At 37.7% G+C, this 24,992-nt stretch overlaps 1 protein-coding gene and 1 long non-coding RNA gene across 2 annotated transcripts in view; one reads left to right on the plus strand and one right to left on the minus strand.

Annotated features, from left to right (window-relative positions):
* OLFM3 (olfactomedin 3) overlaps positions 1–24,803 on the minus strand; it is a 60,729-nt gene extending 35,926 nt beyond the window's left edge. Inside the window, exon 1 of the mRNA XM_084528619.1 lies at positions 24,583–24,803. Coding sequence (XP_084384745.1) covers positions 24,583–24,651 — 69 coding nt within the window. The 5' untranslated portion in view covers positions 24,652–24,803. The remainder of the gene's footprint in view (positions 1–24,582) is intronic.
* Positions 1–24,992, plus strand: part of LOC311441004 — a 208,727-nt gene that overhangs the window by 16,653 nt on the left and 167,082 nt on the right. The window lies entirely within an intron of this gene.

A 24,992-nucleotide genomic window follows, 5' to 3' on the forward strand; every position in this document is an offset into this window, starting at 1 on the left:
GAGACAGTGTCAAAAGCCTTGCTGAAGTCAAGGTAGACCACATCCACAGCCTTTCCCTCATCCACCCAGCGCGTCACTCTGTCATAGAAGGAGATCAGGTTCATCAGGCATGACCTGCCTTTCATAAAGCCATGCTGACTGGGCCTGATCGCCTGCTTCCCCTTCAAGTGCTGCATGATGACTCTCAGGAGGATCTGCTCCATGAGCTTTCCTGGCACTGAGGTCAAACTGACAGGCCTGTAGTTTCCTGGGTCTGCCCTCCGGCCCTTCTTGTAGATGGGCGTCACGTTTGCTAGCCGCCAGTCGATTGGGACCTCCCCCGATAGCCAGGACTGTTGATAAATGATGGACAGTGGCTTGGCCAGCTCCTCTGCCAGTTCCCTCAGTACCCTTGGGTGGATCCCATCTGGCCCCATCGACTTGTGCACATCTAAGTGCCGTAGTAGGTCACCAACCAGTTCTTCATGGATAATGAAGACTTCATGGATAATGACTCTATAGAACATAGAGTAGCTTTGCTCAGCAAGTTTAGCACAAGTAAAAATATCATATTTCTTTATGGTGTCTGAAGGATTAAACAGAATTCTTCAGAGAACTGTCACCCAGTGTAACACCCAGCAGAATTTCATAGTGATTAGAGGTTAAAAAATAAAAAGTCTGATCTTAAAAATACGTATATGGCAGCCTATAAAGTCCTGGAGCAGTGTGTTCAGGAAACATAAATCAGGTGCTGTTCTCTAAATACCATACGTATCAACCGTACCAACTTGTAAGAGTTGCTTTAGGAAAAGGATAATCGCTACATGGTCACTATGTGCATCTATACTTTATAAAGAATAGCTAAAACTATACCACAATAGTATAACCACCGTGGTGCCACCTCTGTGCTTTTACTTAAACCATTCCATCATTTCTCTCCAGCAATGTGAAGTTAGAAAAAAAAAAATCTCATCAGGTAATAGTTACTTTGCAAAGACTACAGAAACGTTAGAGCACATAGAAGGACAAAGCTCTGCCATTTGAAAATGCATTGAAACAGAAGTGCGCTTTATTGGGACTGGGTAAATGATTTCTATTATGCAAATAGAGATAGTAATTAAATAAGGACTGTATATCAAATTAATAGAGGAGCACAGAAAAATTGAATTTCAGGAGCAGTATAAATATAATTTGCAAAGATACACAGATCATTTAAAAAATATGTAAAAACAAATCTCTTATGGATCACTAAACAAGAAAAGCTCTGTTATCATGGTGACACAAAAGCAAATCTGTTCTACTTGATTTTTTTTTCCAGGCAAGGGGAACTGCAAGAATAAAGTGACGTGGGCAAATGCCATATGCATAGATGTGAAAATGGATGATGAGTTACAGTTATTAGAATACAAAACAAAAAAGCTAGCAGAAGAGGAGAAAAACTAGTGGAGATGGTCAAAAACTAGTAGGGTGAAATACCAGATTGTGTGGCAAATATTCAAGTGATAGCTGATCACATGGAATGTGGCATTAGGTTTATTCAAAACAATCAGTGTGGAGACCTTGTTAAACAAGTTTGATATAAAAACAAACATTTTGGAATGCTACCTTTGAATGAATTGCTAATACATTAAAGAAACCAGTCCCTAGGTTACAGATGACAATGATCTGGGGAAGGCTTTCAAATCAGGTCATTACACATACATTTAATGGTTTATTAATAGTATGAATAGATATTTGGGGCTGAAAAACTTTATCATTTCAAAGGGATGAGAATAAATATCAGTTTAGACACTTCTGTTCTTTTGAAAAATAGGTAGAGACTTGAAAAATTCTTTGGTCATTGTACAACAGGATACTGGATATAGCCACACTATAAACACAAAAGTGAGTCTATGGGAATGGGTTAGTGCCTGGGAAAGCAGACCACAAACACACACTTACTGGTGACACTCAAGCAATCTTGTTTTATCCTGAAATCTAACTGAATGTTTTGCTGCCGGCAGTCTTTCATGTTTGCTTATTGTTAAAATACATGCTTGAGCTGCATAGAAGCTGATTGAAGTATGCGTGCTTCTTGATTCTTCAGAACTTGTGGTTATGGTTTCCTAAGCAATATAAATTGCCAGATTTTTTCCCTTAGCAAATTGTTTTATCCAACTCTATCAGTTAGTTTAATGAATGATATGACTTTTTGTTCGTTTTTTTTGCTTGGCTCATTTACATGCTCCTGTAACATGGATTAATTTTCTGTGCTGCAGTTTGCTTTGTGCTTAGAACAATTGATTTCAGAATCAGATTCCCAGGTCTAGATCTCTTTTCATATTACTCTCCAAATTCAAATCTGTCTCCAGATTTCCCAACTTTCCTAGCAAAATCCAGTATGTTAATAAGGAGTTGTAGCTTGAGGATACCCGTATTAAGAAAGCGTAGACTTAGATTTGCTAACGCCCAAGCCTTCCTTATGTGGACTTTCCTAGTAGTTCCTTGAGGGTATGATTAATTACCTAAAAATGAATCTTGGACTGTGCAGTATGTTTAGAATAACAAAACATAAAGCAGTATCCCAAGCAGTGTTCCTTGATGACTTTCATTCCTGCTACAAATTCCCAGATGTTTACAGGAAAATGTCATGGCTCTAAATCCCTTGAGATGATTGTCAGTCCTAGAAGGAAATAAAACATGTAGAATTTGTAAGTATTTATTCTGAAATATAATAAGATATTGTATTTTAATGGAGCTCATGTGTTTGATGCTATCCCTTCTCAATGTGTATAGTTAACTTGAAACTTTTAGGAAATGAAATGTTAGTAAAAGTAAGGCTGAGGTAAACTGCTTTTAGTGGGCTGAAATAACAATGACTTGATCATGAGTATAGAAGAAAGTATGTCTGACTCCTGCAGCCTTAAATGGAGTATTTTCCTGAGCCTGAATTGTGGGATCACAGACAATTCTATACCTGAAAATATCAGAGCAAGGAGGCAGAGTGGAGGAGATAAAAAAGGACTGGTTTAAACAGAAGATGAGAGGAGCTTCAGCACCATTTCTCTCCGTTCTGTTCTACTTTAGGGATAAAGTTGTAAAGCCAGAGTTACAAATATAAATATAAAGGTTACAAATACTGTCTAGCTACAAAAGCCAGTTATTGTTTTTAGTCTTTCTTTTTGTACTTTGTGCCTTTGAGGAATTAGCGTTTAATTCAGAAGACTTTGTTCCTGTGTTGCTGCAAGTTTATGTTTTCCTGGACTTGGTAAGCATGCCAGAGCCAAATGACATCAATACTGGAGTGAATGCTGGGAATCAGGAGATCAAATAGATTCATCACAGGAATGGCTGGATCTCTTGATTTGACTTAGAAGTGAGGTATTAGAAGTCAGATGCATTAAGTATGCATTTAAGAGGGAATGAATGGAGTCTCTAGTGCAGCTCGCTTGGCAGTCACAAGAATGTAATTATAATGGCTTTTTAGTAGGGTGGAAATATCCAATTTCCCCAAAGACCAATCTGTCTTAGCAATGCAGACTTTCTGACCTCACAGTCTAATGCTTACTTCACAAGATGCCTCATTTCTTCTTATGTAATGAATTGGAAATAACATTGTTTCAGAGCACAAAATGCAAGTACTGCTTCATTAGACAAAACAATTCTTCAGGAGCTTGCTAAACAGAAGAAGAGAGAAAACTGGCCCTGCAGTCTACCCATGGACTTAAAATTTTAAGTATTAGATAATTGTAGAGAAGATAATTAAACATATTACCCAGCACTGAGATAATCCGGAGAAAATTGGCTAAAATGACCACACAGACCCTTTGCAAATGAAATAGAAACTGAAAGGATTGACAGTGGTAAATATCAGTGTTTTGGAAAAGAAAAGCATCCCTGAAGGAGAATATGGCTTATCAGATGTTGAAGGACAGATGATAAACCCCATATTACTTACAGTCATTAGTTATGCCAAAGGCATATGAACTGCAATGCAACTGTAACACGGTTTGCTGTTTCATGCATTGTGCATGTAACTATTAGGATAAAAACCTTCCAGCATTCTGTATGGACAGTTACATTAATGCACAAAGTCATTCTTCAGTAATTTTGAAGAAACTAAGAAAATTCACAGGCTGTATTTGTACTTCAGTTTTAGCCTTCTGGGTCTGGGACACAGTCTGCAATTTATTGTAAAAGGGGAAAAATATACTACGTAGGCAAAGACTTACAAGATTACATGAAAAATAGGGAAGAAGGAAAACAGAGCTATCCCAATAAAATAGCAAATTAAAATGGAAGGAAATGTATGCAGTAACAGAATAACCTGAGATTTAATGGCTAATTCCCTCTTTTCAGCTAGAGGCAGTCAGGGTAAAGAAACAAGAGAGGCAGTAGGTGTATGGGCTTAGAGCAATTGGTGGAATGTAATTATGGAAAGCCAAATGAGGTAATATTCTTTATTCGTTATTACAGTGACCCTTTTTAATAAGATTTTTCCTCAGTCTGGCATAATATTCCCACTAGGTAATATATTAACAATCTACGAAAAGAAAACTACTGTAGCTGAAAATTGAACCCTTTCACATTGAGGCAGAATGAAACAGAAGAGTAAGAACTAGGGCTGACATAATTCAAGAAACAGACACCTTCTGGTTTGTTTGGATGCTTTGGGACTCTCAGGCTGTCCTGAGCCGGCTGAGGAAGGATGTCTCTGCATGAAGAGGTCTCTAGGCTATAATAATGTGACTCTTTTGCTCACTGTTTTCCTGGACCTCTAAGATGATCATTTGTTGGTGTTGTATGCTTCAGTCAGCTCTGATTTATGTTATGACAAGCAGGTTCTCCTGGCAACACCAAGACTTCAGTAGTGCAAGTGATTTATTATTATGTTAGTCCTCCTCCTCTGGTCTTTTATTGGATATGTGTCAATGGTTCGTGAAAAAGCAGTAATCTTTAGCAAACTGCAGCGCAAATGCCAGGTTCTAGTGCTAAAATACAGTTTAGAAGGAAAAGGAACAGTGTTACCGTTTCTTCTGAGTTCCTTATCAATAGTAAAGGAGTGTGCATGTGTCACTAAAAAAAACTTGTGTACATGTATAGTGTTGCTTTCTGATGTTTTTTATTCCATGCATAAAACAAACAACCCAAGTTAGATTTAGTTTTACTGAAGCATAAATTTAAATGTGAATAACATTTCCTACAACCAGTACCCAGTGAAACCTCTTTCACTCCTACGAAAAACTGGGGAGAGTTTCCTGCTACAAGTTGACTGTATTTCAAGAATTAAATTATGGCAGAAAACCTCTTATTTCACCATACAGAGCCATTGACTATTATTGTGGCTTTTTTTTTTTTTTTTTTTTTTTTTTTTTCCTGCTTGTGATACAGTCATTGATATCTTCTAATTAACAGAATATGCTCAAGAATGTGAAATACAAATTCTGCCTCTGCTCGTAAACAAAAATTACGGGTTGCTCACAGGAACTGAAAAGAATACTTAGAATTGAGGAAACTGTGTATGGAACTTCCCAAAGCATTTTGTAAAACACGATATGAATTTCTAAAAATATAGGACATTATTATAATCACTCAATACATTGGTATTTCAATGTCACATGATCAAATAACATTGGTTTCAAAGATGTGTGCTTGTGTTTAGTGAAACAGAAGCACTGAGGTAGATCTTTCCAGGCACATGTGTTTTCTGTGCTGTGCAGGTGAGAAGAGCACTTCCAGAGGGCAGCAACACCCCAACTTCTTGCCCTAGACCTTCCACAGTGCCGTAAGAGGGAGGATGCATCTGTGAGAGTGGCTGAGGTTGTTTTAATACAAGTAGCATCTTATCAATTGAAATACATGTATAAGTGCTCTAAGAAACTGTTGTGGGAAACAAATGGAGAGTCACTACCGTATTTAAAATAGAGTCATAGTATAAAGTATAAGTATAAATATGGTATACCTTCTTTTATAATTCAGGCAACGCTAACGAAGAAAGTAATGAACTGGAAGTAACTTAAAGCCTAAAGGGAGCACAGGGTGTGCCAGCTGTGTGTTCAGAATAAAGTTTGTGAACTTCAGGCCACACACAATTTACAGTACTGACTGCATCACTGTTTTTCCTCTCTCTTCCATAGCACCAGCTTTTAGATCTGCTCATTCCCAGTGGCACATTCCATCACATACCCCAGTGCATAGTTACAAGTTGCAAGTGACAACTCTGTAACTCGTAGATGATAAATTCCATAAGGTGATTTCAGAGACTTCAGAGCAAAAGGAAAGAGCTGCATGGCCTGAAGTCTTTGTTAGTTTGAGGCAAATTTGTTCATTTCCAATTTAAGGAAAAAGGTCTTATGACAGCCTCTGTCAGCATAAAACACTCAAAGATAATTCAGTTCAGTTGTATTTCTAGGATGATGCAGGGCTCAGAGTTTAAGAGAGAATGTACCTCAAAAAGTCAAATAGAAAGACTTTGTTATCTTAGTATATGTAAGTTAGCCGTGCCTTTTAGCTTCTCATCAAACCAGTTGTTACATTTTTATCCCCCTTTGAGATTTTCCGGTTTGTGTTCATCTTTTCTTTGTGTTTGCATGTGTGCTCAGGCTATGAGCTGCAGAGATGGCATAATGAAGGTTAATGGAGCTCTCAGATTCATGTAACTCATATGAATTAGAAATAACTACTAAAACAGAGAAGGCTCAACAAAATCAATTCTAAAAATACTTCATGCAGAGTTCATAATGGACTAAATAACACTTCTAAACAGCTGCATTGTGATTTTGCCAAACTGAGATAAAATAAATGCCAAAGAAGTGTCAGAGTGAACAAAGGAAGGATTCCTCCTGTTTCCCTTTACAAATATTTTTTCTACATTACTCCTTTAGTTGTCAGAGATGGAGTAAGAATAGAAACAGGAAGAAACACTCAAAACCAAGCAGCTCTGGATGATTCCCTCCTTCCTCCAGTTGATAAAGGAATATATATTCCTGAAAACTCTCATCTGAAATCAAACAGTATTCTCTTCCTTATTTTGTTAAACACTGCAAGCATTAAAAACTCAGCCTTATACTATGAAATCAGCTATGTGCCTGCTGAAGGAAATAAGGAAGAATGAGTCCTGTTCTTCCCACAGAGAGCTATACAGAATTACAGAGCAGGGAGGGATACAAGAACAGATATAGCTTTGCCTTTTCTCTCCCCAAAATACCTGCCCTTGCAGATGAGCCAGTGTGACAAGAATAATAAATTTTCTTATCACTAATAGCTATAATTAATGCCATTGAAAGGAAAGAGGGAAACAATTATTTCTTTGTGCTGCTCATGTAATAGTAAAACAACGTAATGCTCATTAAGAACTGCATCCTGACAGTGTAATTTAGATATAGATGACCTATATAGTTTCCAAAAGCTTAATCTTATAATGACAGGAAGAGTGCTCTTAGATCATCCGGAAATGAATTGTGCCCTACACACTAGAAAAGCTTGAAGGGTTTGGAACACAAATTTCATTAAGGATAAGGGATCAATTTGTGCCACTTGGAAAATAATTCTACTGCACTTTCAACTTCTCAGGTTCAGTCAGTAAAGAGCAGACTAATTTTACAGTAGGATTTCACGATAGGCATGCTGTGGGAACTCCAGGGAGGTAGAAGCTGGCCCAGCAGCCCAGTTAATGAGCCAACCTCCCCAGTGCCATGGGATTTGCTCAAAGGGACTCCACAGAGCTACTGCATAGGGGTTACTTGTAGGTTATCCAATCTCAGGTTCTTTGTTCAGCGATATTTTAATTCACGGAAAGACATTAAGCATTTAAGTCCAGAATAAGTCAGACTGAACTCTTATCATTTCATTGAATTTCACTTTCAAATTGCTCCTTAATTTCTCTTTGGTAGTAATAATAATTTTAATTTAAATGTCAACTTTAACCTAAGGATGTCATAATATTTCAAAATGGTTAGTCCAGCCAACCCCCCCCCCCCCAAAAAAAAAAAAAAAAAGCAGTTCTAAAAGCCTCCAATATGACATGAACATTGTTCTTGTCATGGGGATGGAGCTACAGTTAAATTCCTGAAGCATGGGAGTGACTGCAATAGTGATAGAACTAAATGTAAAGTTTGTTGGTTGTACTGGAGTACTCCTGTGATGAAATCTAGCCCATAAGCTGTAGATTTGGAATAGAAGGAGTGCCCTAAACATGATAAAAATGTATGCTCTGTGTGACTCTCAGCATGTCTATACGCTACTTCATAGTGTATGAAGAATATATGGGCATGTGTGAGACAACATCACCTAAATGCGCTTTGTTTCTAAATTATGCAAATACTAAGTGACACCATTACCTTATCATTAAATGTGGTAAAGGCAGTCATATATTACTAATGTGAAACAATTGTTATGGAGAGCTAAATCTCTAAGCTCTTATTCATTTAAGGATTGAGGATTTTGCTCCATATTGTCTGTCACTAGATGTACTTTCTTGACTGCAAGTGTGCATGGTAGGAGAAATGGTGTTGCCTGTCACTGTGTAGAGAGACAAAAGATCCCATTTCATTTTTCTCATCCTGCTATTGCACTGTTCTCCAAATAGTCTTTGAAAATTGAGCTGAGGAAAAAAAGAAGAAAAAAAAAGATATGAATTCAAAACCACCATATTTGTATTTCATGGATTTTCAGTTCTAGTGTTAGCAGATAGGGAAACAGTGCCTGCATGATAACTGACAGAAAAAAAGGAAGAGCAAAATCTCCAGTATCATCGAGCCTAGCATTGTAGGCTTTTCTGTGTATGAAACACAACTCTGAGCTTACCTTAAGGTGATCATCAGTGGTGCCTCTGAGTATTAAATGAATGTAGATTATGTAAGTTCATCTGTCTTTAAAAATAGAGCCCTGCTGTGTCTTTAGCTAATTTGGGAGCAAACCTGAAAGCTGTCATCAGAATACTGCCTTGTTTACACACCCGTTTATGCGATTTTAGAATTTTGTTCTCTTGGACATTGCTTTTGCTTGTTGGCTCACCAGATACACAGAATGAAAACACTCTGGGTGATTTAACCCTTCCAAAGCATAACAATTCTGTTTACTGTCTAGGGGAAGAAAATCTTTATACATGTCTGGTCAGCTCAGAGCAACCTGTAATAATGGACAACTGTTTGTCACAAATGGTAGCATTGTTTTCTTTGTTAAAAATCTTTCAAGCAGAAGAGAAAAGATGATCAAGAATTTTGCCGCACATGAAACAGTCAGACTGCTCTTTAGTGCTAGAATGGGTGACAGAAATGCCTCCCAGAACATCGTTTTATTTCAGTGTAGTATTACTTTACTGAGGAGGAGGGAAGGAGGGAAATGTGGGCTGGGAGGTTAAATGGTGGCCTGATTCTGTATCATTCCCTGAGCTTTTTAGTGATGTGTAGGTGTCATTCCAGGCATAACCAGTAATTACTGGCTTGGGGATGGCAGGATCACCTTAGGACTTGGTAGCACCACAAAATTATGGCAGAGGTTGGTTAGGGTCAAACCCTCAACTGGTACAATTCTGCCTGCCTGACTGCTAACAGTGCTTTTGGGCTGGAGCACCTTCCAGCTAGAAGTAGAGGACAGAGAGAAGATAATTTTATGTTATTCTCTTGTACCGCATACAACCTGAATGGCCAAAGCAAAAGGGCTTATCAGAAGGGTTACAGCTTATGGCATCCTTAGTAAAATTCTGGTCTGTTCTTTGAAATATCCAAAGTCACAGAACGATCCAAGCAATATGCTGTCTGCATTGATCTGCTGTGCCTGGCTCCTTCCCTTTGGGCACAGTGACTTCGTCTGGTGTTAATGAAGGAATTAATTTCCATTCTCCCTTTCCTGCAGCACTCATATGTTGGCTTTTACAGTTCTCAGTGTAAGAAGGCTTCCCTCTCAGCCCCCCTTTTGAATCTTCAGAAATCCCAGAGCAAAAGTAACTAAGCAATCTGAAGTTTGAGAAACTTTCAAAAAGTTTTATTTTTTCAGGCACTAAAAGAAAAAGAGCTCTGAAATAGGAAAATAAAATCATTCTTTCCCCCAAGGACTTACTTTGGAGTGCAGTGTGATTGTATTTTTCTGATACAATGTCTTTATAACTTTCCAGCATAAATAAATAAAAGCTGTAAAACAGCTCAGGCCTTTGCCTCCCTTGGGTAGTCAGAACTTTTAGAATCAGATGCCTGTCTGATGTTCTGTGGTCATAAGTCAATCCCTGATCTTTGCCTCTATTTGCCTGCTGCAGTGCAGATACTGTTTGCAACTATTGATCCTTGAGCAGAAGCATTGGCCTAGGTGTTCTCATGCTTTTCAACTGTACCTCAGACTAACTTAACTCCAACGCACGCCTTTTGTAGCTACAGAATAAGGAAACTTATGACTTTGAAGTTGTGCTATATGCATCCCCCATGGATCCCAAAATAACAGTCTTCTTTACACTTTCTCATATGGAAGTTATCTGTAGTTTATTCTGCCTACTGTAGGATTTCCCCAGGAGGAAAAAAAAATTGGACAGACACAGAAGATGATGGGTTAGCATCTCCCAGGAACATGATTAAAGATTTGGTTCAAGTTCTTTTAGTTTAAAGATTGAGTTCAAGACAAATCTATACACCATATCCATTCATAATTATATATTCACTTACATATATAATATTATATGTATAATTATTATATAATAGTTATATAATAATCTTACATATAATAATAATATATAAATATATATTATACATGTATAGTAGGCCCATGGTACGGTATTTGTTTCCTAGATGGACAAGAAAACATAGCAATTGCGTTCTTGCTTTTCTACTGAAGCTCACAACTTTTAAATTGTATGTATACATATTTTAGTGAAAATCTAATAGAAAAATGGTCTTGAAAATAAACAAAATGAGTAAGACATAAAATAAGTAAGAATTATATATATATATATATATTTGTAAATATTTGTGGAGCATCCCCTTAATATTTGCTTAAGACAGTGCAATGTGCTAAGACTTAGAAATGCTATTTCATGTCTTGGTAGCAGCAAAGAAAATGCCATTTCATCTTAAAGTAGTGTTCTCATTTATGACAACACCTAATGAGACTTTTTTCCTTCTGTTCATTAATATCCACCTATCTATCTGTATAGACACTTCTTTCAAAGATCTATATAATTACAGAAGAAAAAAATAAGCAAATAAAAGTGAAAAAAAAAAAATCTAAGCAGCTAATTACTTCCACTTATCCTTGTAAATGTATTTATGTAATTGTGCATGTTATTTAAAGGTTTGAATAAATGACTTCCAAGTCTACTGTTGCATGAAAGTATAAAAGTAGCAGGAAAGAACATTTTTTTCCTTGTTGCAAGCTACTTTAAAGTGATGGCTAAAGAGAATGATAAAAACTTGGGAGCAGCTGTAAATCATACTGTGTAAGATTCTATTTCAAATAGATTGTAGCTTGTTCCTTGCTTTGTTTGTTTTTTTGACACACTTCTCAGATATATTTTGAAGAAAAAGCAGTTACCCCTTACTCTTTCACTCTTCCCTGCCACTGAATAGTACTTGATATTTTCCTGCAAGGTTTCAGTGACTGTACCTTTTCTATCCCTTTTTATCCTTGAGTCTACGCAACGAGTCAGAGACCCCTTGCCTATTTTCTCTGCTGTCTGCCATAATGGTATGGAAATACTTTTTAGCAAGAACTTTAGGAGAATACATTTCCTTTCCCAGCAGTGAGTAAAAACAGATATTGCTTTGTAAGTGTTACTTAAGTGATACTTACGGGTTCTGATTTTGACACATTAGATAGTGGAATGAGAGAGAGGTAATTGTTTCCACATTAACTTTGTGTGGTTCTGCTATGAACAGTAGTAGGGAATATTGAGTATTTATACTCAATACCTAAGTATGAATAACTGGGAAATAAAAACTGCAGTAGTAGAAGTGTTGTTGTATCATAGGCTTCTGAGAAGTGCTGAGAAACACACTGCCAGCAGAGTTAAAAATAGACTGCACTATATACTCAAAATAAATATAAAGATACTGTGATCTAAACAATTTAACAAAATTAGCTTCCTTTTTAACTAGAGTCAGTCTAAACATAGAGTACTATTTTCAGCAACATTTCCATAAATAGTTCCTGATGTGTAGCTTCTATGAATAATTCACAAATCTGAATACCAAAGTTTGAATTACTCTGGGTTGATAAGCCATAAAATGTATTGATATTTCTTTAATGAGCAGGCAAAACTGTACATATGCATGTACAAATTATTAACTCGTTGTCAAAAATATTTTACAATATTCACGTAATGTTCTCCTCTGTCATTAATTTTGCTTGCTAAAAAAGGAGCACAAATATTTTTAAGCTATGCTTGTTTAAAACTGGAATGAGTATTTGTGGAAGATTTTATTTCTGGTTTTCTTCCTATCTACGGTGGACACTGCATTAGGAGAGGAAAACATTGAATCACTTCATCTTGTTCATCCTCATTTTCTTTTATAGGCATCTTGCACTGATGTGCTCGTCCAGTAGGAGATCATCTTTGATGGGCATGGGCTGGCTGACTAGTAATAGACACAGTAACATATTCTAACTCAGGATTGATTGATTTGGAAGTGAGAAGTGAACCTAGCTTTGCTGCTGTGGCTATTTGCTGGCCAAACAGTAATGTATTTTTAAATTAAATAAATCCCAGTTCCAATTTACTTTTGTACTGTATAGACCTATTTTTAATACGCTCTTTTATTAATAGGTGAGTACCTTTATGAAAGACAAAACAGTCCTGAAGATACGTTTTTTCAGATACTTCAAATTTCAGTGTTTCCAGCAGAATTATTTACTTTAATCTCACACTATGTCATTTGGCAGGACTATTCTTTCCACTGTTTGGTGTACTTAGTGCTTTTTTCACAGCGTGCCCACTGTTCAGAACAGTGTGCTAACTTACACCTGCCATCCTTCTTCCCATCACCAGCTATCACTGCATCACAGCCTGCTATTTAAGATTGATCTTGTAGTCTGCCCTATAGGGTAGTCAGATATCTCATATATTTGGCATTTATAATGCAGGCATTGTTCCAACAACATGCTTCAGAAGAAAAAATTTCTATGTGCCATGTGACAACTGAAGTAGCAAGAAAGTGTTTGAATGCATTTTTCTGCTAAACTGGCTTCCTAAGCTTGGGTTTTTGAGAGTGCTTGCAAGCTGTGAGCCTTGGGTAAGAGCTATGGCTACAATGCCACATTGGACCAGTTACGGGCATTTCATCAGGCTGCCCTTGGACCTTGGTTTCAGTGGATGACCAATCTGAGGGGAGCTGCGAAGATGTCTCATTGCTCACAGGCCAGGTTGTCTCTGACTGATCAATGAACAAGTCAATCCTTTGGTGGAACCCTAAGCACTATTTAAAATAATCAAGGAGATTACTTAAGACATTTGTTAAGCTCGTGTTTAAATGGGTGGTGGTAGGTATGCTGATCATAAGTTCCTCCTCCTACGGTCACTGCTATTTTAAGCAGGTTTGTGTTAAAGCATGGCCTCCTCACAGCAACAAATATATATATTGGGGACAGCAATACCCCGCCTGTCATGAGACATTTTAGTTTAACTGATATTAATTGGAGTAACAGTTTCAGAGTTTGGATACATGCCCTTGCAAGGATAGCTGAATGTCCTTCCAGTCCAAGGAACAAGGATCAGTCTGTTTTGTCCTTTTAAAGTAAAATTAGACATGTATGGTGCATGAACCAGAATCAACATGAATTCTTGACATCTTGGGATGTCTTTCTTAGCTGCACTTACATGTAGCTCAGAAGATTTGGTTTTAATTTTTATTAAAATAAATTTATTAAATAAATTAAGCACATTAAGTGACTTGGAGACAACTGGAGGAATTTGTCAAAACTTAACAAAATGCTTACGAGTCTCCTAAAACTGAAAAAGATCAAAAAAGATTCCTGGAAAATGAGGCCATCCTTTGAAGGCAACTGAATATAGCAGAAGCAAATGCTTAGCAGCTAAAAGGGCTTGTAAGGAACAGGGCTGGTCAGACAACATTCCAAGATTGCAAACAAGGAGTATAACAGCATTCTGGAAGGTGAAGAAAGGAGAAAACTAAGGGCTTTGGTATGAAATTAACTAATAATAGCATATTTTGCACAGAGGAAGAAGAAGAAAATAGAAAAGAAGGATATCACTTGTAGTAGTAGTTTACATTCCTAAAAACTATGAATGTTTGGGAAACCAAAGATGAGATGATATGGCAAGTCTTCAGAACATTACCTGAAATACACGACAATGGATAAGAAAACAATGATATTTTAACAAGAAAAATATTGCCTAAGAGACTAATTTCTGGAGAGAGGGAAAATAATTAGCAAGTGAAAAGATAACATCAGTGCTTAAGAGTCAGGGTCAATTAAAACAGTCAAATCACACAGTACAAATGTTTTATGTCCAAGAATACTAATGAGAAGGAGAAAGTAAGCATTAGACAATACTTAATTGCATGTGCTTCAGGAAAATCCCCAAAGAGAAAAAAAAAAAAAAAAGACTTCGTTTCTATTTAACAGAAGAATTGGGCAGTTAGGTCATATCAGGATTTTATCTTATTTTTTATTTATTATTATTATTATTATTAATTTTAATTTATTTTTATTTTTTATTATCTACCACTGTTGTTACATTCATTTGGAAACTGATTTGTGGAAGCATTTGAGAAAACATTAACTAGTTGTTCATTTCCACTGTATGGAGATGAACTCAGTAACTTAACCTGCTTAACCTTACATCTTCATTTCTGCGGCATCCAGCCTCTCACAGGAATCAAAGCCTTGCACCTCTGAATGTTGTCTAGGAAGGCACCTCTGGATGTTGTCTAGAGCATGGTCAGCTAGAGCAGGTTGCTCAGGGCTCTGTCCAGTCAGGATGGACATCTTCAAGCATGGTGACTCCACAGCCTTCCTGGACAGCCTGTTCCAGTATTTGATCACCCTCACAAATAAAAAGGAAATATTTTTTTGATGGAGCACCAGATTGAATTTAAAGTGTAGCTGCTAAAAGGCATGTTAAACATCATACCTGTGGGTGTTAAAAAGGAACAAGGTTTATCCCTCAGATACTAGCCAGGAGATGGATTCCAAGTCTTAATACTAATTTACTGATGTGTGTCAGAATTATCTTCTATTGAATGAGTCAGAATGTTCAGTATGAAATCTAAGATCTTTTTTTTTTTTTTTTTAGCTCAAGATTTTATAGGAATGTTAGTAAAAAACGGGAGTTTTCAAAGTTGAATGAATCATTCAAAATTGTTTAGAAATAAACATATAGAGATATAGCTTCAACTGCATGCTCCTAAATAAATCTCATTTCTAAATGGAAGAGAGCTATAAGCAAGAGCAATTTATTTTATTTTTGACAGTCACCTGTGAATATAATCTGAATACCAGTAGCATCTGTTAATTTTTTTCTTCTGTATACACAACAGAGGTGAACTTTTTTAGTGTAGCTTTCTGACTTGTCAAATCTAAAGCTTAGCAAATCCGAATACTACAGCTACTGCCAGTATTACATCAAGATCCTTCTTTCATTTCCCCCAAAAGTTCAAGGCTCTCACTATTGCCTAGTCACTTCTTGTACAGTGTGGTTGTATCAGAGACTTCTGCAGGGGTTTCTGTTTGCCCAGTGCAGAATTCCACAAACTATTTCCTGGTGACACCCACAAAAGCAAAGATATTGGTCTGAAAGCACGTTTAGTAACTGCTGTTCAATATAAATCAGTTACCAGAATAGCAACGATGCCCAAACTGAATAAAGTGAATATAACGTTGTAACTGACACTTTGAACAAGGTTTTTTGTGTATCTGAATAATAGACACTGATTTAAAAAGTAAATCAATGTGTGTATTAGGAAGGGTAATTCAAAAGAAAAGTATGCTGAATGATGCTGATTCCATAAGACATGTAATTTTACCTAGAAGCCAACAACCACAATTTTGAGCATTCTTTGAACAATGAAACTTATATTTTAAAATAATTCCTTGGCTAAGCTGAGGTGTCAGACTCAACTCTATTTTGCAGAAATCTTTTCTCCAAATAAGGTGTTTCCAACAAGCTCTCCATTTGTTGTCAGTTTGAGGACTATTTGTGCAGGGAGTGTTGTAAATAATGCATGAGGTCACAGTTCTCCAGGAATGTCAGAGCTTAGCAGTTCTGATTTTGTTGACTTTTTTTTTTTTTTTTCCCCATTCATTTCTGCAGTAATCTTAATGATAGACTAATGTGATTATTACTTAATAACATTTTTTTCTTTATTAATTTAGTTGAAGCTTTTTGTCATGTCTGAGCTTATGTGACTTTTGTAATAGGATACCAGACTTAATTGGTAGTTGATTTCTCCTGATCTGAATTACCTATTAGATATGAAAAATTCCCTACTTTATGCTTGGGAAGGATCTTGTTCGTTACTCTGCCTGATATGCATCTCAGGCATAAATACCTGCGATGACAGCAAATAACATTGATCTGAAATCTCATTATAAAGGCAAACCAGTCACCTGAATTTTTCATACCATCATCTATATGATAATTCATATCACACTCAAAAGTTAAGATACTTACCTTCAGGGCACAGAGCCGAAAGGACCTTTACTGTCTAAAACTAGAGGACAGCAGGATCTGTGGTCATGTTTAGTACAAGTACTATATATGTGCTCTTGCAATGGCAACATTGAAGAATTAGCCAGCTCTTGCTAATATGCAAGAAAACAAGAAAAGCAAGGAACAAAACAAAAAAAATAGGAAAAAAACACCCTCCAGCATTACATGGCTTAGTAAATTATATGTAAGAGAGATCTTGCCTTTAAGACAATTTCTTTGTAATTTTTCTGCCAAGCTCACATGCCATGGCCTCTGGAAACTTTATGACCATGCAAACAGAATGAATGTCATAAGTACGATCCTGTGTATCTTTAGAATTATTAAAAAGCTGAGAATAGTGGAGAATAGTGAAAAAGAAGACCATATCTCCCTTCTAAAAAGGGTAGTGCTGTGTAGATTTAGTGCCTTAAAATGGACAATGAAAGGTCTGATGAGTTTGGTGAAGTAGAGGTGGAACAGGGATGGGTCAGGAGGTGATGCTGGGCCTGGGGCAATTTGCAGTGTGGTGTTGCTGGGGAACTTCAGCTCTTAAGAACTTGGATTCAATGATGTTAACAATAGATAATTTGAAAATAATGATCTGCCACTAAGCTACAACTAAAGGGCTGTCTTTACCTCTACAAAATAAGAACAATGAAATGCCTATTCAGTTCAGGGGGAATAGATCTGGTTCACTTGGACCCAGACCAGCCAAAAATGAAAGCAAATTACTGATAGCTCACATTGAAAAGCAGGTAAGTTTCACTACAAAATTACATCTAATCTGAGAAAGCTAAAGCTAGTTGTTGGAATCGCAGTCTGTACTCCGTGTATTGTTTGTTTCTTGGTAAAGTATCTTGGTGTTACAGCTACACTGTTTACTTCGTATTTTCTTGGAAAAGTCTCAATACCGTATATTGAAAATGCTCAGAATCTTATTAGAAGGTGGATTTGTTAGAATACTGTGTAAAAGGCTATATGGACAAATGAATAAGAAAAAAATAATTGCAGTACCGAGACTGGGACTTGCACAGAACAGTTTAATTTGAGTAAATAATGGTGTAGTAATATATTCTAAATACATTGAAGTTTGTATATCTATAAAACCAAATTTAAGACTAATGGCCAAACTCAAATAGCATTTACAATTTTGGATGTGGAAAATGATTTAAATGCTTAGTTATCACCTTGAAAGCAATACATTGAAACACATTTTATAGTATTTTCCTAAAGCAGGAGTTCTAAACAAACAAACAAACAAAAAAACAATGGGTTCATTAAAATATCTTTAAACTGCATTTTTTAATAACATGCACCAATAGTTTAACATTATTTACAGTGTAGTGATAGGCACTTAATTGTAGAGCTCACGAAGATGCAGTCCTCTGAGCAGAATCTTTTCCACTTGTTCTACCTGTTCCCCTTCCCTTATGAGTTACTTAACAGCTGCAGGAGGATGTTAACAGTATTTCCCCAAACCACAGGAGTGAAGTGGGTTACTTGCTTCCAGCATTTGCTTAAGCTATTGTTCTGCTGATGAACATATGTTTTTCAGTGAAGTAATAAATAGAAGGAATAAAACGATTAAATCTGCATTCCACAGTTGCAAGGATTTGTTTGGTTAGATGGCAGCTCAGCAGGCAGATGACTTTGTTCTTGAAGGAACTGAAGGATGAAAAAATTACATTTGTGTTATTTGGGGCTGCTTGTAGTGGTTTAATTTAAGTGAGAAAGGCTCAGAAGGGGGTCAGAATATTAAAATTATTTAATTTTTTTCTTGAGGAAGAAGTTTTAATAGATACTGGATGTTTTGTGAATAATTTCGTATTATATTTTTCTTTTCTGTGGGAAAAAAAAAAGTACATAAAGTGCATACAGAAGCAGCTAGGTAAGAGTTTACAAAATTCCATATCTGCAGGCCTGGTATTTCCTATGCAGCCTCCTTTTGGCTATAACTGAAGTTCCAAGTTATGATTGTTTAGTGAGTTATGACAAACATGCCTGGCTGTTTCTTTTGCTTTTGTGATAAGTCAGCTTCTGTCATGAAATTGAAGAGGGTATAGGACAGTATGGAAAAGCATATAGTACATGTGATACCACAATGAAACTTCAAGGAATCAAATTGCTGGGTATACCCTTGTAGCCATCATTAGCAGAGTTCTGTCCTTAATGTTAACTGCTTATACCACCAACATTTTGTGTTCACTGTCACCTCCTCTAAGTATGGAAGTTGTGTGGTGTGTTGAGTTCATTAATATGAATCACTCATATTGTGAGAAAAAATATTAGGAAACTATTTCTAGAAGGTAGTCAGTAAAAATGAAGGCTACGGGTCATTTAGTTTTAGTCTACACAGAGCTAGCTAGACAAATGGTAACGATTTCCTTTGTCCGGTACATACAACGCATGGTATTTCCCTGTTAATAAAAAATCTTTTAGTACTGCTCCCAACAGGGATAAGATAATCTGTGTTACTGTAAATACGGTTACACGCATGTTTTATTTGCATATTAAACAAGTTATCTGCTGGCCAGTAGTCCAGTTTGCCACAAAACAAGTTTAAAAACACTGAGAAGTGAGTAATAAAAGCAGGGCACAGTAACAAAGGGCCTTATAATTTAGCATTCTGGTGTCCTTTCAGGCAGAGACATGAATTCTCTAATTTCAGATAAACCGAGGTTAGACCTTAAACACCTTTAATGACAGGAATAAAACAAAGACACTAAAAATAGTAACATTTTTGAAATAGTTTCAAGTGTTCTGATAAATTATGCTGCTGATAGGAGTGCAATTACCTTTAAGATTGGAACCACTAATGAAAATAACTGAAGCTGCAGTCCATGCTCGGAGTGAAGTGTCTCTGATTTCTCTATGCTCCGACATAACACGTAACATCCGAGTTCACTCTCCTTTATTCTGAGATACATCTCTCAACACTGTGCTCAACTTTAAGAAACAATCTAAGAATTGTCCTAGGCTTCACCATCACCCAGACATTGTAATGTGAATTTTAAATCCCCAGAGGCAAATGCTCCCTTAACTTGTCATGCTGGATTCCTTCATCTTGAATTAATTTTATCCCCTTTATCTCAGCCTGTGAAAGGTATCAAGTGGCCATCAGTGGTGGATCAGTGTCCTTCAGATAAATAGATAATGTCGTAATCAGAATTGTTAAAGTTGCAACTTTTTATCAATTTCTGAATAAGAGTTCTACGCAAAGTTGTACACCTTTGCACTTTTGTTTTACTAATATTCTTACTTCTTGGATAAGATGTGCCATTCTTTGCAGTTAATAGGCAGTTTACCCTAGAGCAAATATGATGAACAGAAGAATTGACTTTATGAATGGCTGGTAAAGATAATTTAGTACTGAAGTAAGAGGAGTTATGTCCTCTAGAAAACGTATTTCTTTCTAGTATTAGGAAAAATTCCCAGTTGACTGAATAAAGGAATGGCTAAGATATTTATCATCCATTTTTTCTTCTTAGCAAACTCACCAAAAACATCATTAATGCCAAGACTAAGTATATGAAGATTGATGTTGTGCACTTCAAGGGTTCTTAAGAGATCCCCTTGTGAACACATTAAGATCGTTACCTCTTAGAAAAATAAAAAGTCAGTAAAAAAAAGCTGAAGGAGGCAGATTCGGAGCTGTCATATTTTGAAAAAGATTTTTTTGAAAAATGACGGTCAGATCAGGTGAACAGCAAATTGTTCTGTTCTGCAGGTGCACCAAGTGCACATTTATTAGCTGACCATGTGGAAAGTAGTACACATGACCTCATTATGCTAAACAAGTACAACATAAGCTCTTTGATCTTCTTTGGGCATTCTTGAAGTATATAAAAACATCTAACTCTTGAATGTTTTTCTATCTGTAAAGCTGTCTATCTGTTCCTGCATGCTGGCATTCTCCTTTGTGGAAAGAGTTCTGTATTTAAACCCAGGCACACAAAGTCCTCACTTCTCTCAATTTCATCTTAGACAAGAAATCTACTGCCCTGTGAAGTGAAGCAGTACAACAGATTGATGTTCTGGTGAAAGGTGGTCTTCAAAATACTATTGCTGCAAAGATTTACACAAGGATTTTTAAATTTTACCTGGTTTTCAGTGAAGATCCAGTAAGAATGCTGAAGTGATGCCCTGAAGCATTTGTGTCATACTAAAGTATTGAAAAAGGGTATTTCAGTGCCCAAAGTAAACTGGAGCTTCTCTGAGGATTTCCTGTTCATTTCTTAATAGGTCTCTTAAGAATTGCAAGGATTCGAACTGGAAATTTATAATTGCTCAATCTGTAGGAAACTAGAAACACATTTTTAGAGTTATAGCTGGGTGTTGTTTCAACAGCTATTAAACTGCATTTCTGCAAACCGTTACCCATTGACTGAAGTTACTGGACTGCGAGTAACATATCTGGGAGAAGACATAGGATACGGACAGCTCTGGACTGCTCTTCATTGGTTTTGAATCATGTTGCTCAGAAATGTTAAGGCAAGAGTTGACCATATATATTCAGAAATGCTTTATTTAGAGCATTCTTAAATCCTGTAGGTTAAATAATTCTATACGATTTTCATATTGACTAGTGAACAATACTGTGGAAAACAGTGTTAATTAATTTCCAAAAAGATAATGAGATTTCCACACAATTTTGCGCTGTATTATAGTACTACGACTCAGTATTTCCAACAAAAATTGTGTATTACGGTAACACTTGTTTGTACATAATATCCTTGTTATACACTCTCACAGCAGAGATGAATTAGCTTATACTCTGAAGCAGCGTTAAAGTAATGCACTCTTCATACAAACAAGTTCTGTTGGTCTCTGGGAAAAAGAAGGATTTTAGCAGCTAGTTGTGTAGTCTGCTGATGTGTGAAAATTGTGGATTTTTGAAATCTAGAAACATGGCTGTTCCAAAGATCAAACTGCAGAAGGTATGGGTGCACTCAAAAACAGTTAACTTTTAAAATTTGCTTTTTTTTTTTTTTTTTTTTTTTAATGTTAATGCTCCCAAAGATCCTATTATCGCAAGCAATGAACATAGACAACAGATGCTTTTTGCAACTGTCCTTAATGATATTACACATAGCTCCTGTTTGGGACTGGACCCACCAGTCTTCCTTTGAAACACTTCTTTTGGCAAAGTTCAAAGACTAGAAACCCACCAGGTGTAGGATATACAACCATTATAAAAGTTAAAGGCATAAATTTTATCGACTGCATTGAAAAATACCTATTTTCAGATCTGTTTAAATCTTCAAAAATCAAACTTAAAAAACAGCATCTAGACTTGGCAACCTGCTGAGCTTGTTCCCTGTCTGGTGCATCATTACATTACTCTAAAATGCTCACTTGGTTATACTGCTGTGGTTATTTGGGTATAGCGATCAAGTGATGGCCACCAAAATAACACTTACAAAAGAAGTCCACTTTGTGTACTATGAAGGTCATTTGAGAAAACTCCAGACTTGCAGAAAAGCAGCACAGAGATGCCATCTAGCAGTAACTCTTAGAAATTTCCTAGTACTTAATAGTTCATTCTTTCAAGATACTGCTTTTGAGTGTAGGAGAAAGGAAAGATTTTATATTCCAAGTCTTTTTATATAGTTGGCTTCCTGCTGAATATCTAATCATCCTGCTGGAAATAAAACTTTACTGAAACACATTATAATGAATAATTTCCTTGTATTTTTCAGTATAAATACAGAGCAAAATTAGAATCAAATTAACAGATGTGACATTTTAATAAGTGTCTTAAAATTGATATTCTACAATTAGCATTAAGAGTATTTAAAATTAATCAGTAGTGAGCTGTCTTCCATTTGTTAAAGGCTAATTTCCAGAGCAGGTCAATATTCTACATCAAGCTTAGCAGAAAAAAAGAAATAAAAATACAACACGGGCAATAAATTACTGTAATTGAAATAAAATTTTAATGTGCCAGAAATTTAAGAATAAACTATACATATTTTTAGCATATATTACCATAAGATGGCAATACTTAAATACTTTACAATGAGTAGATAACACAGTAAGTTTAGCATAAAAGCCCTGTCATAGTAAGAGTGCCTGTGGACAACAGTCTTTAAAGTCAGTGATAGCTAGTTCTAAATCAAAGCTTTTTTTTTTTTGCTTTTTTTTTTTTTCCTGGAAATTTTTAAAAGTAATAGATCAGTTACAGAAATTATTACTTTATTACTTAGATATTATGCAGAACATTAATAGGAATGTACTGTGGCATGCTTTGAAACATCTGTCATGATTTATTTTCATTTGTGTGTGTCAAGGGCATCTAAAAAGTTGTGTGTAGTCATGAGCATGTTGCACAATTATTTGTAAAAGAAGGAAATAATCACCTCATTGTTTCCTATGACTAATTTCACGTAATATATTTGCTTCCAAACCTGCAGGGCAGAACATTGTTATGCCATTTAGCATAAAGTAAGCTAAATACCTGAGGATTACTTCCATTTTTAAAGTGATTTCAATCATAACTTGTATTTATTTGCTGAAAACAAACAAACAAAACCAAACCCACAGACCTTGTATTCATTTTGCATACATCATTTTTCACAGAAATACGTCAACAAAACTCATTTATCATCTGTCATCTATATGTGGCACCTTTTCATATGCTTAATGTGGAGCAGTATCTTAATCAAGGATCTGAATAACCATTTGTTCTCCTGTTTTAATTTCTGAAAACCCAATTTATCTCTGATAAAAAGCAGACTTGGATTAAGGGGCTCTTGTTTTTACATATTCTTAAGGACTTTAGAGCTTCTGGCTCATGACCTCTTCATGGAGTTAAAAGGGCCTGCAATGAACATTTTAATATCCCTGAAAATGTCACACACAGCAATGACTAAAAGGCCATTTTTCTGCCCTCTGCACAGTGTGCCACAGCAAAAAGGACTAGAAGCAAAGTTTCAGAGATAATTTATGCAGTTCCATTCCAGTGGTGCATCCTGCTTTTCAGGGCTAGATGGTAACAGACACCTACAATGGAACATTTCTTCCCAGTGTTGTTATGGGGTTTATGTTGTTATGTCTCTGACACCTAAACTAAGCAAAATCCTGCCAGCTGAAGCTCATCTGCTTCATTAGTGGTTTTACTCTTCTGTGGATAGACAGTGATACAAATTGTGTTTATCCTGTCTTCAGGCAGCCTCTTTGCCTGCAACAGATCTAAGTGTACCAGAAGACAGAGCAATGACTGGAAACCTGTGCTTGCAGTGTGGCCATGTGCTCGGGCTCACACAGATGAGGAGCTCCTGTTCCCCGCCTGATACGAGTCTCTTTGCAGAGCACAGCGATAGCCGATGCTGTCAAATAGCTGCTATTTAATAACATATGGGTATAATTCACTATTAGCTAATGTTATTAATCATATATCATCTCCTTTTATGTTGTCACCGTATCTTATGATTCCTGCAGCTCTAAATCTGTTTTTCACCGAATTGCTTATTAAGTTCCGTCTTTATATTTTCGTAGCAGGAACACCCTTTTCATGCTGTTGGAAATCCCGTGCGTATTTTATACGACTAATTCAATTATCTAAAAGGGAAAACCAAACTGTCAGAAGAGCCAAATCCCGTCTCACGGGGCTGCCTGGCAGCCGAGCGGTGCCGCGGGGGGGACATTCACCCGCACGGCTTTACCGACCGCGGCACGGCGGAGCGGGCTGCTGGGGGGATGGCCGCAGTGCCCCGCGATCCTCTCCCTCTCCTCACTTTGTTAGGAGGCGGCTGGCAAGGTGCGAGCTCCCGCAGCGCCGCAGGCCCGCCGGGTCCTGCCCATCGCGGCGATTTAAGCGGCGCAGCAGCGGTTCTGCTCCTCAGCCCCCTCCTCCAGACCCGCCCCGGCCAGGCGCACCGCCGGGGCTTCGGCACCTGCCCCGGGGGAGCCCGGGGCCGCTCCTGCTGCCGCGATCCCCCCCGCCCCGGCCCGCCGAGCCCCGTCGGCCGCGGCCCCCGGCCGGCTCCTACCTGGGCAGGGTGCAGGGCGGCCAGCAGGGACAGCAGCAGGAGCCTGGGGACGCTGCCGGGCGCCCGCATCCTGGCGCCGGGGCCGCCTCGCCTCGCCTCACGCCGCTCCCTCACGCCGCTCCCCCCGCGGGCACCGCGCCTCCCGCCGCAGCCCGAGTGGAAGCGGCGGCGGCAGCGGCAGCCGCCCGGGGGCCGCTCATTCCGCGGGCGGGCGAGGACGGCGCTGCCCGTGGTGCCGGAGCGGCTCCGCTGCCCTGCCCCGGCCCGCCCCCGGCCCGCCCCGGCCCGCCCCTCCGCCAAACTTCGCGCCCGGGAGGCGGCGGCAAGGATGCGACATCATGGCTGCCGCCCGCCCGCTGCCCGCCTGCCTCAGGCGCCCCCTCGCGGGGCGGCTCCTGCGCAGAGGAGCC

The sequence above is a fragment of the Aythya ferina genome (assembly GCF_964211825.1).
Source record: "Aythya ferina genome assembly, chromosome: 8".
NCBI lineage: Eukaryota > Metazoa > Chordata > Aves > Anseriformes > Anatidae > Aythya > Aythya ferina.